The sequence below is a fragment of the Sebastes umbrosus genome, chromosome 18, assembly GCF_015220745.1.
Source record: "Sebastes umbrosus isolate fSebUmb1 chromosome 18, fSebUmb1.pri, whole genome shotgun sequence".
In the NCBI taxonomy this organism is placed as follows: domain Eukaryota; kingdom Metazoa; phylum Chordata; class Actinopteri; order Perciformes; family Sebastidae; genus Sebastes; species Sebastes umbrosus.
This window is the reverse complement of record NC_051286.1, coordinates 5,363,855-5,378,290: the sequence shown is the minus strand read 5'-3', so window position 1 is coordinate 5,378,290 and position 14,436 is coordinate 5,363,855. Positions and strand designations below refer to the sequence as shown.

At 41.4% G+C, this 14,436-nt stretch overlaps 2 protein-coding genes across 3 annotated transcripts; one reads left to right on the top strand and one right to left on the bottom strand.

Moving 5' to 3' along the window:
- Nucleotides 1-38: 38 nt before the first annotated feature.
- Nucleotides 39-1,857, bottom strand: LOC119477351 (NADH dehydrogenase [ubiquinone] 1 beta subcomplex subunit 1-like). The gene is made up of 3 exons (XM_037751399.1): nucleotides 1,776-1,857; nucleotides 664-808; nucleotides 39-202 (listed from the first exon to the last, which is right to left on the bottom strand). Exons 2-3 carry the CDS (start codon nucleotides 801-803, stop codon nucleotides 166-168), a joined length of 177 nt encoding a protein of 58 aa, XP_037607327.1. The 5' UTR covers nucleotides 804-808; nucleotides 1,776-1,857; the 3' UTR covers nucleotides 39-165.
- Nucleotides 1,858-3,182: 1,325 nt separating this feature from the next.
- Nucleotides 3,183-13,660, top strand: cpsf2 (cleavage and polyadenylation specific factor 2). 2 transcript variants are annotated; one of them, XM_037751371.1, is made up of 15 exons: nucleotides 3,183-3,369; nucleotides 4,613-4,780; nucleotides 5,597-5,756; nucleotides 5,860-5,965; nucleotides 6,372-6,501; nucleotides 6,593-6,708; nucleotides 7,080-7,267; nucleotides 8,082-8,372; nucleotides 8,547-8,647; nucleotides 8,942-9,145; nucleotides 9,230-9,382; nucleotides 10,142-10,364; nucleotides 10,608-10,928; nucleotides 11,624-11,758; nucleotides 13,163-13,660. In XM_037751371.1, exons 2-15 carry the CDS (start codon nucleotides 4,632-4,634, stop codon nucleotides 13,253-13,255), a joined length of 2,370 nt encoding a protein of 789 aa, XP_037607299.1. In that variant the 5' UTR covers nucleotides 3,183-3,369; nucleotides 4,613-4,631; the 3' UTR covers nucleotides 13,256-13,660. The 2 variants fall into 2 exon arrangements, with proteins under 2 accessions (XP_037607299.1, XP_037607300.1); XM_037751372.1 differs by lacking the exon at nucleotides 3,183-3,369 and adding an exon at nucleotides 3,493-3,640.
- The last annotated feature ends 776 nt before the right edge of the window (nucleotides 13,661-14,436 follow it).

Below are 14,436 nucleotides of genomic sequence, written 5' to 3'. Positions count from 1 at the left end.
GTTATGCAACCAAAATCACCAACATGTACCAAATGATGTTGATGAGAAAGGGCATGTTTATTATCGGTTGATACAACTAAAATACAGAGATACAGAAGTCTTCTTAAACATTCTCATCAGTCATTCACACCACAGGGGACAGGACACATTCCAGGTAGGGGCAGTCTACTTCCAGGTCACCTCCTCGCCAGGCTTCAGCTCCCTAAAGACAACAGAAGACAGAAAGTTGCATAAGCTTACACCCAGAGCAACATTGTCGTTAAATGACCTGCTTTATGTAGGGCAAGTTTTGAAATGCTTACCGTCACAATCAATCAAAATAGTGTATGGTATCTCACATTTTGTGTTGAACGTGGAGTGAAAAATGGACGTGGTAGACACATAAAACTAGAGGCTTTTGGGTGCCATACCGTAAATATATTGTTACTGTATATTGGATATAGCTGTTGTGTTTTGTTTGAAATTAATTTCATGGTTTATCTTTATCACTGAGCATTCTGCTGACGTGTATGCATAGTAATTAGTTCAAACTGGGGGTAAGTGTGTATGCAGTAGTAGCAAGAATCATCATCACACAACTTTGAAATAAATATCACCTGATCCACTGACAACCTGTTTTACTTTTTAAACAAATTAAGGTGGGAAATTGCTTTTTATTCTTACCTGCTGAACAAAACACTTTTGTTCCTGAAAGCCATCAGCTTCTGGTCCTGTTGTTTGTCAAGGTACCATCCGATTACAAAGCCCATGGGCACCAGTATGTTCACCCAATGCTCACGGGCAAGTCCTATGAAGTTCACCATGGTTCCTTCAGAAATAAGCAGAAGACACATTAACCTAAATCATGTGGCACTGATTATATATACATTATTATATACTATACTTGCATTTGAGGTTCGATAGAGGGACTTATGCTTTCTTAAAACTGACAGAATCATTCCAGTTAATCTAAAAACTGCCATTACACGTCATGCCCATTGTAACAAACCAGTGCAAGATGTACATAGTATGGAAGGAATACTGCATACATTGAAGTACCCACATGACACATGGCTACTTACAATAACAAATTGTACTACTGTATTTGCTGAAAAGTCATATCTGGTAGATTGCTCTGCCAGCCACTAAATGAAGATCAATGCATTTTGAAAGGACTTAGGAGACACTGAAATCAGAAAATGACTATAATTCTTTGCAAAAAGTGGTATTCTGGATCTGCTATGCTGAAATGCTTAACCCCATCACATCTGCATCTACATCTGTGGACCTAAACATAAGAGACAGGAATACTATCTTTCTCCATGTCCATCTTTATTTGCAGGACCTCCACAAAACTAGTGTGACACTAAACAAAACAGCAATGATGTAGCACATTTACACACACAGCAGGAATACATTTAGAAACACACTGTTGTTAGTTTGACTGTGTAATATTGAACTTTTGGATTAACTATACTGCTAATGTTTGTCAGGCAAGCTCTGAGCTAATGCATGTTAAGTGTGAGTAATCTCTAAACCTTATTAATTAATGACAGCTACCTCATATATGGTTTAAAGTAATCCTTGTTGTAGCTTTCACACTTCAACACCAACTGCACCACAGACACCAGCTAATCTGTTAGCTAGTGCAGTTAGCATGAGCAATATGTGGCAGGTTTTCGTTGAGAATGGTTTCTCAATTAATGTAATTACTTTGTGTTTAGCAAGGTTAACATGTTAGAGTATAATGAGTCAAATATTAAAGAGACACAATGCTGTAATAAGTGAAATATTACCTTCTGTTTACACCAAACTGTAGCCTTTAGCCTTTAGCTCTTCACTCAGCAAGCAGAGGACATCGGACTCTACCAACTGCGCAAATGCGACAGTATTATTTCAACAATTTAAAAAAATATATTATTATAATGACCCTTATTTTGTTATGATATCAGTTGCAACTTATGAATGGGAAATAGTAACGCACATTAATTAAAATATAGTCAGATAAAATGAGCATTCAGTGTTTTTTGTCATAATAAAATATTTGTGTTAACACCTCCATACTTGGTACGCTCCTTTACCCTTTCACACCAGTGATGGGAATTTCGACTCTTCTTGGTGAGCCAGATCATTTGGCTCAGCTCACCAAAGAAAAGCCGGCTCTTTCGGCTCCTAAACGGCTCTTCGTTTTTACTTCACTTCTGCCTTTTATAATTCAGCCAAATTTAGCTTTAGCTGTTTTGACCTATGATTAGTATGCATGCACATATATCTCTTAAATTATTAAATATAATTATACTAAACCTTATAATTTCCAGAATACCATAATTTTACATGCTGCTTTGTTTCCGACTCTCACTCATCTTGTCTGCTCGTTCATGTCTATGTAGAGCGAGCAAGCGCGAGCCCGGCGCTGACTTTCGTTGACTTAACGGCCACAGGTGTCGCTGTTAACAAGCATTTCTGAAAGTTACAAATAGTCCCTTTAACTCTCCTGTTACCTTCAAATTTACTAACATCTTTTGTCCTTGGGGTCAATTTGACCCCAGCAATTTAAACCTCCAGAAAATGATTATAATTCAAATTGTTACCCGAGTTTATGTCAGGTACTTTATGTTTGTTTGTTGACTACCTAAATAGCCCTTTAAATAAAATCAATATCTTCACGGGAACCATATTTTGCCGCCCCCAAAACGTGGGGAAATATCAAGGTTTTCGCGAGAATGATGTTTCCCCTCCCCCATGTCGTGTGAACTATCAGTGGTTCTCGCACTACTACAGTTATGGTTATGTTAGGTTAGGGCCCTAAAGCTTTTTGAAGATTATAAAGCTGCATGTTATAGTGACCTCAATATCATCCAAAACAAATGTGTGTAAAATGTTGATATTTTTTATATGTTTTATACAGCTAAAACAGTCTGGGGTCAAATTGACCCCAAAGAACACCGATGCGTACAGCATGTATACAGGACATTGAAAACATATTATCATTTTAATTTTATGTTTACCCAGTTGTCCCCATTAAATTAGGAAAAGTCATTAAATATGAAGCAAAAAAAATGATGTGGTCAATCATTTATTAGATGTTAAACATTGAATGGGGTCAAATTGACCCCAAAGATAATAGGAGGGTTAAAGAAAGAAAAAAAAAACGGCTCTCGGAAGGGATCCGGCTCTTATGATTCACTTAAAAGAGTCGGCTCTTTGAACCGGCTCGTTCGCGACCTACACATCACTACCTTTGACACATGACGCAGCGGCCAACATGTCCGCTAGTCCAGTGTGTGCTAACAACGATAAACAAAATGACTTAGTGTTGGAATTATAGACAATTAACTTATTGTGTTTCTATTTCAACCGGAGCAAATTTAAATTACCTCATATTTAGTGGTATGTTACACCCTCTTTTTGTTGTCGAGCCAAGTCATTTACATCCACCAGCTACATGTAGCCAGCTAGCATGCTAGCTAGCATGCTAACTAGACAGAGTTTGCCGGGTACTTTGTTAGCATTGCTAAACTAGCTAGCTGTTAGCTAGCAACCAAACTGTTTACCTTTAATTTACTTATTCTTCGACTAGCTAGCTACATTTTTAAAAAGCCGAACTTTAAAGCAACATTATACTATTGTTATGTACTATTTTATTTGACTGTTGAAGCAGGTTTGTGTTTGTTTTGTTATGTTAAATTGATTGTATTGAATGAGTGATCTGGTGTAATGGAAGTCACAGAGGGCCACACAGCTTAAAGTGATATTGATTTGTTTATTAGATGGATAGATGGATAGATATGTAGATATGTAGATGGATAGATAGGTAGATAGATAGATATACATGTAGATAGGTAGATAGATAGATATACATGTAGATAGATAGATAGATAGTTAGTCAGTCAGATAGATAGATAGTCAATTAGATAGATAGTCAGTCAGTCATACAGTTAGTCAGGTAGGTAGGTAGTTGGTTAGTTAGTTAGATAGATAGATAGATAGATATGTAGATAGATAGATAGATATGTAGATAGATAGACATGTAGATAGATAGATAGATAGTTAGATAGTCAGTCAGTCAGATAGATAGATAGTCAATTAGATAGATAGTCAGTCAGTCATACAGTCAGTCAGGTAGGTAGTTGGTTAGTTAGTTAGATAGATAGACAGATAGATAGATATAAAGATATATATGTAGATAGATAGATATGTAGATAGATAGACATGTAGATAGTTAGATAGTTAGTCAGTCAGATAGATAGATAGTCAATTAGATAGATAGTCAGTCAGTCAGGTAGGTAGGTAGTTGGTTAGATAGATAGATAGATAGATAGATATATATATATATATAGATAGTAACTTTATTGATCCAGAGGGAAATTCAAGTTTCCAGCATCACAGTTCCATAGTGCGAAACATGTTGGTAAAAAGGCAGTAAAAAAAAAGCTAGTAGTGCAAAGTACAAAAAAAAATACCAGATACAAAAATACAAGAAGATGAAGAAAACTGTTAAAAATGAGTATAGTGCAGGGTAACTCCAGTAGCTTAGTCTTAAGTGCACTGTGTGCATTATTATCTGTCCTGAAGACAGTCCTCCTTTGTCTGTCCCCCTGAAGCATAACTTGATGTTAACTGTACTTTTCAGCGTGCACAACTGAAGAGAAATGACATCCATTATCAAGCTGACAGCGGTGTCAGGTGTTCAGGAGGAGTCGGCCCTCTGCTACCTGCTGCAGGTGGATGAATTCCGCTTCCTGCTGGACTGTGGCTGGGATGAGACCTTCTCAATGGACATCATTGATGCTATGAAACGGTAATTATGGTATCCATCTTCTACTTACATCAGTTTTCCCCAGTATTCCCCACGGAGTTGGGTGTCATGACCCAACTCTCTCATTCCAGTCTCACATCAAGTTCATCACCAAATCCGCTTTCTTCCTCCTAAAAAACATCTCTCGTCTCCGGCAATCACTCTCTGACTCTGTGGCAGAAACCCTCATCCATGCCTTCGTCACCTCCCGTTGGGACTACTGCAATGGAGTTCTGTCCGGTGTTCCCAGCAAAGCCCTGGACAGGCTCCAGTATGTGCAGAACTCAGCTGCCAGGGTTCTCACCCGCACCAAGCCCTGGCAGCACATCACCCTCACCCTCATCCACCTCCATTGGCTCCCTGTCAAGTCCCGCATCACCTACAAAATCCTCCTCACCTACAAATCGCTCAATGCCCTGGCTCCTCAGTACCTATCTGACCTCCTCCACCAATACACACAGTCCCGGAACCTGAGATCCTCAGGCACTGGTCAGCTCTCCTTCCCCCACACAAACCTGCAAACTCTTGGGGACAGAGCTTTCAGTGTGACAGCCCCCACCCTCTGGAACTCTCTCCCCATAGAGCTCTGCAACGCCCCATCTCTGGACAGCTTCGAAAGACTTCTTAAAACCCACCTCTTCAACAAGGTCTATGGCCTGTAGCTACTGCTATGTTCCGTTTGTTGTGTATATTTATGTCTATGTTAAGCATCCTTGGGTTTCTTGAAAGGCGCTATATAAATCCAAGTTATTATTATTATTATTATTATTTAATTTCTGCGTATTAAAACAATTGTGTGATGTCCTTTCCCCCCTCCAGGTATGTTCATCAGGTGGATGCTGTGCTCCTCTCCCACCCTGACCCCATACACCTGGGAGCCCTGCCATACGCTGTGGGGAAACTGGGTCTAAACTGCACTATATATGCTACAATCCCTGTCTACAAGATGGGTCAGATGTTCATGTATGATCAATATCAGGTAAGATAAGGATGTGGGGAAATGTCATGCATCTAAAGTGATTCATTTACACACCTTGATTGCACGATTACCATTGATTTATGAATCATTTCCTTCCTTTTAGTCTCGAAACAACAGTGAAGATTTCACACTGTTCACCCTCGATGACGTGGACTCTGCTTTTGACAAAATCCAGCAGCTGAAATACTCTCAGATTGTCAATCTGAAAGGTGAGTTAGTTGCAGACCCTTAAGATAAGATAAGATAAAACTTTCCCATGAGGGGGAAATTTGCAGGATTACAGCAGCAAAGGGGATAGTGCAAAAAACAAGAGACATCAGTAAAAAATAAATAAGCAAGATATAGTAAGTAAGTAAACAGTAGAAAACAGGATATAAAAAAATAGACGATGAGTGTTTGGGTTCACATTATTGCACATATGAATATAAAATGTTGATATTGCACAGCAGTATACATTGATATAGCACATGAACGAGTGAGTGAGTGAGTGAGTGAATGAATGAATGAATTGTCAGTTTTTTGGTGTGTGCAGTATACTGGGAGCAGTGCTACAGGTCAGGACAGGAATCACCGCAGATACATAAAGTGTTTCATATCTTTCTTTTCACCTGACAGGGAAAGGGCATGGTCTCTCCATCACCCCCCTCCCAGCCGGTCACATGATTGGAGGCACTATTTGGAAAATTGTGAAGGATGGAGAGGAGGAGATTATTTATGCTGTGGACTTCAACCACAAGAGAGAAATGTGAGCACAAAAAACATTGATAGGAAATGGGATTTGTTTTTAGTTTTGGCTGTTCGCTCATGCCCATTTTAACTCTGTTTCTCTATTCTAGACATCTCAACGGCTGCTCGTTGGAGAGCATCAGTCGTCCTTCGTTACTCATCACAGATTCCTTCAATGCTACATATGTACAGCTACGTCGCAAAGAAAGAGATGAGCTGCTCCTTAGTAAGTAATCTTCACAAGACTCTATAGTAGTAATGTATGTATTTATTTAATTAAATTAATAATCATTTGAGAAGTATTGCAATCCTATTATAACATGTCCCAGTGGTCTTACAAATGAACCATGTAATCCTGCAGGTAATTCAAAGGAGCAAATCTCTTTCTGTCCAGTATTTGTTTCGTTTACTGTGTGAAAATTACCAGGATAATGTGTGTGGTGTGTAGTAGCAGCACTTCTGTTGAACAAGGATGAAACTGCATGTTTTGTTCTTCTCAGCCCCTTCATCTATTCCTCCTGTGAAACTGCTCAATTTAAAATTAATACAATGGGAGAAAAATGCAGTTTATTTTCTTTATATCTTTTTTACCCACAGCCAATGTAATGGAGACCCTTCGTGGCGACGGTAATGTCCTTATTGCCGTTGACACAGCTGGCCGTGTGTTGGAGCTGGCTCAGCTCCTGGACCAGATTTGGAGGTCAAGGGATGCTGGGCTGGGAGTCTACCCACTAGCTCTGCTGAACAATGTCAGCTATAACGTGGTGGAGTTCTCGAAGTCCCAGGTATCAATCACTGATGTTCACACTTTAGAGGATTTTGTACTCTTTCCTTTCTTGTGAATTTATCAGGGCTGTGTCCGAAATCACTCGCTACTCACTACATAGTGGACTATATAGCGAGTTCGCTATTTTAGTAGTGCTGTCCGAATGTATAGTGAGAATTCTTATACCCTATATAGTGGACTCAAAGTATCCCACAATGCATCGGGAAAAGTAGTATACAACGATGGTCACTAACCGAGCACTATATACCATCATGCATTGCGCTGAAGGAAAAAATGGATAATATATTTAGTAGCTGCATCACAACACAAATGGCCACAAAGTACTTTGCATTTATTAAATTGGGAAAATACGCTTATTGCTCCCACATTCACAATATCTGTTAAATCTTACCTTTCACAATAAAAGCCCTAGACATCGCTGCATCATTGCTTATCAGGGGGGAACTTAGATTCACTCAGAGCATTTCGCTAAGAGACAACCCAACAAAATAGCTTACAGTATGTATTTATCACAAAAATACATGTCAGTTTTTATTATGGACGGTCTACCAGCAGAAGCAGACGTTGATCTGGCACGTTTTAATTGTGTGACAGCAATGACGTAATTAACGGCGCTGAGAAAACAACCCGAGTAGTGTCCGAAAGCTTATTATATAGTCCTCTATATAGAACTCCTTGGATAGTGAGTAGGGAGTAGTGATGGAGTGAATGATTTCGGACACAGACCTGGATAGTTGTTCAGATTCAGAATGATTTTATTTGCCAAATAGATGTACACAATGACATGAACTCAATCTCCTGTCTTTCTGTAGGTGGAGTGGATGAGCGACAAGCTCATGAGGTGTTTTGAAGACAAGAGAAACAACCCGTTCCAGTTTCGTCACCTGACACTATGCCACAGTCTGGCAGACCTGGCCCGAGTGCCCAGTCCCAAGGTGGTGCTGTGCAGCCAGCCCGACCTCGAGTCTGGCTTTTCCAGAGAGCTCTTCATCCAGTGGTGCCAAGACGCCAAAAACTCCGTCATCCTGACCTACCGCACTACACCTGGAACGCTAGCCCGCTACCTCATTGACAACCCCGGAGAGAAGATGCTGGATCTGGAGGTGAGACCAGCAGTCACGATGCTCATTATCACGATGAAGGGTTTATCTCTTCCCGCAGCATTTGCCCCATGGGGAGCTCCCATCTCTCACATTCAAACCCAGCTGAGGAAACAACAAAATGTGTCATTCTATCATTTGCACAATATCCATCTTTCACCCTTCTCACTATGACAGGTGAGGAAAAGAGTGAAGCTGGAAGGCAAGGAGCTGGAGGAATACCTTGAAAAGGATAAAGCGAAGAAAGAGGCAGCTAAAAAACTCGAACAAGCAAAAGAGTGAGTAGAAATAGACACGGGGTCGACCGGGAGCTTGAGGGTTAGATGTCTTTTGTCTCATACAATTTTACTGTCTTTTAACCGCTGAAACAGGAAATTATGTAAAAAGCCAACAGAAATGCAAATGGTGCTCCAGATTGCAAATTCAAAACAGGCCATTTAAATGGAAATCTGTAAATGGGAGATGAGTCATGACACTTTGAGACAACAAACTGAAAAGAAATGTGTTGTTTGTCCTTGGAATAAATGAGACTCGTATGTACACAGCTAATGTTTATTTCATGTAATTTGCAGGGTGGATGTCGACTCGAGTGACGAGAGCGATATGGACGACGATCTGGATCAGCCGGCCGCAGTGAAGACTAAACACCACGACCTGATGATGAAGAGCGAGGGGAGCCGCAAAGGCAGCTTCTTCAAACAAGCCAAAAAGTCTTATCCAATGTTTCCCACGCACGAAGAGAGAATCAAATGGGACGAGTACGGGGAAATCATCAGGTACATCAGATTATAGAAAGATGGATACAGAGAATTTCCACTATTTGCTGCCATCATCAATAAGCCATTATTGTTCTGTCACAGGCTAGAAGAGTTTCTGGTTCCTGAACTACAAGCCACAGAGGAGGAGAAGAACAAACTGGATTCTGGGTTGACCAACGGTGATGAGCCCATGGACCAGGATCTCTCCGTCGTTCCCACCAAATGCATCTCCAGTGTAGAAAATCTTGAAATCAGGTCAGTGATCCTTTAAATCTGTCTTCCTCTGTGACAAAACTCTAAAGGTTTACTTCTGTATTTTTCAACCTGGACCCTATTTTCTCATGTTTTTTGTCTAACTGACTAACAGTTTCTGAAATTGGTCCAGTATTGAGGGAAAGCGCTGTAGACGGCAGCTGCTCACACACTGCAATATGGTGCTATTGGGGCAATCTGGCACCGTCATTTACGTCCACTAGAATTGCTTGTTTTGTTTTTTGTCTCTGATTGTTATTATAAGGCCTCGATCAGACAGAGTGCGTTTTTTCAATGAGACTGAAGCGTTTTGCGCACTGCTTTTGCGTTGCCGAGCGCCTCGCGTTTATCCACTCTGTGCGCCTCGTGTTTTTACAGGAGCACAGGGAAACGCCTCGAGTTAAAGAAATTCAACTCAGAGCGGAAAAGCCCCAAGACACAAAAACATGGAGAAAATAGGGTTGAAAAATACCAAAGTTACCCGATGTTTCTCATCTCCCTTTTAAACTACCACTAGAGCTGATAAGTTGCCAGCGGTACTGCTGTGTTGTGCTCGCTGGATGGCCTCCAGCTGTGATTGTGATGGAATGTTACTGTTTAGGCTCAGTGTTGTTGGAAAAAAACTGTTACGTCTACTCAGCAAACCTCTCCTGGATAAATAACAAGTCTATCAAGAAATCTTATCTGTGCCGGTATGAAATAATGTTTGACAACTCAGCGGTCTTAAAAAGCTTCATCCTGCCTCCATTCTTCTTCTTACAGAGCGAGGATAACGTACATAGACTATGAAGGTCGATCCGATGGTGACTCCATCAAGAAGATTATTAAACAGATGAAGCCCAGACAGCTGGTGATCGTTCACGGGCCGCCAGAAGCCAGTCTGGACCTGGCAAAGTTCTGTAAGGCGTTCAGCAAGGACATCAAAGTCTATACGCCCAAACTGCAGGAGACTATAGACGCCACCAGTGAAACACACATCTACCAGGTCAGCCTCAGTAAACGCCTGCTTCTTATTAGAGGGAATATTGTTCTGATTGGATATACAGAATTGTTGTATGTACGTCTTTCATGTTGTCCCTTAAATGTGTTTAATAGATTCATAAAGCTAAAGTATTCTGCTGTGAAATAGTAAAATTGAGCCAAGAAGTTAACTGCTCCAGGGTTGATTTCTTTAGAAAAGCATAAAAGCAACCTTGCATGACTCATGTCTCATCTTCTCGTGGCGAAGGTACGGTTGAAAGACTCGTTGGTGAGCTCCCTGCAGTTCTGCAAGGCCAAGGACACGGAGCTCGCCTGGATCGACGGCGTGCTGGACATGCGCGTAGTGAAGGTGGACACGGGCGTGATGCTTGAGGAGGGCGCGAAAGAGAAAGAGGAGGTCGAGGACACCGAGCAGGCCATGGAGGTCGCCCCTGAACCCGAGGTCGACGTTAACGCCACGGCGGTGGCAGCGCAGCGCGCCTTGAAGAGCCTGTTCGGGGAGGACGAGAAGGAGGTGTCTGAGGAGAGTGATGTCATTCCCACGCTGGAGCCACTGCCTCCATTCGAGGTAAGATCTTTATTTTCAATATTTCTGAATATGAGTTTAAGGGTTTTGAGAAATGTTTCTTGCTTAAAGATTCTATCCACCGTGTTTGGAATAATAATTTAAGGCTGGCAACACATTGCTTTACTGCCCTACGGTAACTCCTGTCTGCTTCTCCAAACTGGGGGCGTGCCGACCGTCTACTGTAGGTAATACACTGACTATCAATAAGTACCTCGTACAAACCCACTTCAAAACACCCAAACTATCCCTTTAAAGTCAGATTTAAGGTGAGCACAGAGAAACTTTCCCCTTCAGTAGATGAATGTGAAAGCAGCCTTCTAGTGTCAAACTGTGCATATAAATCATTCTACAGAGCGAAGGTCAAACATCTAAATGACGCAACAGCGAACAAAACAGATCACCTTATGACTAATGGCTAATGAAATAGTGCAAGCAACAGATGACTTTTAGGTTCCATCAGCTGCTGCAGCCAGTGGACAAAAACTCGTTATTTTCATGTTGTCAGGAAAGACGTCTGGAGACAGTTTGCCCAAGGTGAGTCGGCAGAGACGAGTTAATCACTGAACAGATAGCCATGGGACTCTGATTGAGAAGGCATTATAATGATATTCCACTAGTGTTTGTCCACAAGGGCATATAAGCAATTCAGACAGCCCTCCGTCTGATTGGCGCTCTCTCTCCCGTCCTCCCTCCAGATTCCAGGGCATCAGTCGGTGTTCATCAACGAGCCTCGCCTGTCTGACTTCAAGCAGGTCCTGCTGAGAGAGGGCATCCAGGCCGAGTTTGTGGGAGGAGTGCTGGTGTGCAACAACATGGTGGCCGTCCGCAGGGTGAGTTGTCCTTCCCACCGGCACAGCGAGTGTGCTATCCATCAGATAGTCACCACGAGCCCCCAACAGGGAAAGTGGCGAGCACACAAGACATATGACACAGGCCTGTTTTTCACCCAAAAGCACGCAATGAAAATGTTGAGCTTTTATTCCAAATTGATTCATATTTAGATCTGAAAAGGAGTTGCCTGGTTGATATATAGCCAGTATTTTAATGAAATGAAAAGCTTGTAGAATTAAAGGAACTGTACAAAACACTTAAAATAATTAAGTGTCCAACAAATTTAAAGAACTTAAAAGGTTTTTGGCTCGTCGCAAAAAATATATCCTTTCACATCTCCTGTTTGTAACCTTCAAAAACTTCTGTATTTATTGCCTTAGATTCTGTTGACTGTGAGCCAGCAGAAGTAGCGATGCACCCTGAAAATTGTCCCCATAAGAAATAATATTGTTGTAAAGCAGTGAGGCACTTCTCCCTTTTGTTTGATGATTGGTTGACGTGATCACGCAGCGCTGATCAGTACAAGTTGTTTTAGATGGTGTAAGAAATACAGCAGGTGAGTCTGGAGTCTAGAAAAACAAGGGTAGAGGTGGATATTGTATAAGAATGTATTTCTATGTGTTAACTGGTATTATTCCCAACGCCGGTGCATTGATTTATATATTATAGCGAGTAGGGTAGAGAGAACACGACCAAAGCAACCAGAACCGGCCCAGAAGCAAATGACTCTGGCTTCCTCGCTTTCCAAAGCAATCCCATATGACAAAAATAGTGCAAAATGCAAAGAAATCACGGCCGCTGTAAACACCTACAGTACATCGCAACGCCGTAAGTTGTATGCATCAAAGGGTTAAATCGAGCATTTATGAAGTGCTTTGAGGATATTTGAAAATAATGCGATATATATCGTTGTATCGTGATATTTTTTGGCAATAACGCCCAGCCCTATTACACACTATAAAATAAGATAGCAGTGCTGGCACATTAAACACAAAGAGAAACAAACACAGCCGAGGTGTGAGTAGGATATAAAACCCCCAGTGGCATATGAAAACATCTCATCTCAGAAGAAACGCACAAGAAAAAGAATCACAGGCAGGACTTTTAACAACTGAAGGAAAAGTAGGAGTGAGCCAGGATACCAACAACAAAACGCATAATTGTCAAGAACCTAAAATAGACTCAACCCAGAAAATGAGATCAAAGAGAAATGAGACTTTTAAAGGACTGTGTGTGCTGTTTAAATGGGAAAACTTGAAGTGGATCGCTTCATTAGACATTCAAATCCCGAGTCTGTGAACGTCTGTGGGACCGTACATCTCTGTTTAAAGTTGAAACCATGTTGTGCAGAGTGTTAATGAATGGACCCGTATGACCTGTGCATCTCTGTACTCTTTGTCCAGACGGAGACCGGACGCATCGGCCTGGAAGGCTGCCTGTGTGACGACTACTATAAGATCCGGGAGCTGCTGTATCAGCAGTACGCCGTCGTATAGCAGCAGCAGCAGCAGCAGGAGGAAGAGGAGGAGGAGGAGGAGGAGGAGGAGGAGGACACGCTGCAGAAGAGCATACCACGGCAATACAGAGACAATCCTTTACAAGGACTTTACCCAGAGGAGAAGAGTGCACAACACTCTCCTTCATGGGCAGCTACAGCTGTTTCACTGCGAATCCTGTTGTACATTTCCCCCTTTTATAATTTTGTTTTCCAGATAGTGTTTTTTGTAATTGTTAGTTTACCTCAACAAAAAGAGAAGTGGATGCTTTCCCCCACGGACTGACCTCTCTGTGTGTGAACAGACTCCCTCTGTACAGTAACATCCTGATGCACTGGATGGACTAAAGGATGTGTTTCCCCTCTGATTCTGTCATTAAAAACAGTCTTCTTTTTTTTTTTCAAATATGGTTCACTGTTAAATGTTCGTCCACAGTTAGGGCCGAGTATTAAACCTCAATACTCTTTGAGTAAAATATGACCGAAGCATCAGGTATCAAAAATCTTATTCCTGGCTCTATATTATTAAACACCGCCTAAAACATGTCTTATTCAGCGTTCGGTTGTACTTAGCGCCACCCTCTCGTGTCACGTTTGGTTGCAAAGATACCAAGATGGCGACGGCCAAAAATGGCTTCAAAACAGCAGTCCACAAACCAATGGGTGACGTCACTGTGACTACGTCTTATATACAGTCTGTGCTCAAGACCAAACTGAGCTAATCCTTATGACATCATCAGAGTCATTTTCTTAAAAATTAACAAATTTCCTCCAGACCCACAGGAGACAACTGAGGCTAAATAGTCCTCATGACAAGTAAACCAATCTTCATGTGTAAAACTGGTGCATTTTGCTGAATGAAAAGTGAATATTCCCAAAAGTTAATGTATTGAACAGTACACATTTTGGTGCTGAAACTGTACCAAAATGATACCAAGCTAGATATCCATATTAGATGGGATTTTTGCATGTGCTTTTTGTATTATCACCACACACCATTTACTGCCTATTAGGTGAACTAGTTACTGCAGTAACACCAGATGGAGACATTTTGCAGCTGCATCTAACCGGCCTCTGAATGCCCATATCAAATGTGCCCATGCAGCAGGACCATCTATAATACAGTGGTGAGATGACATTGTCCCAGAAGTGATAACTGGGATTGAATATAATTCATCCTGC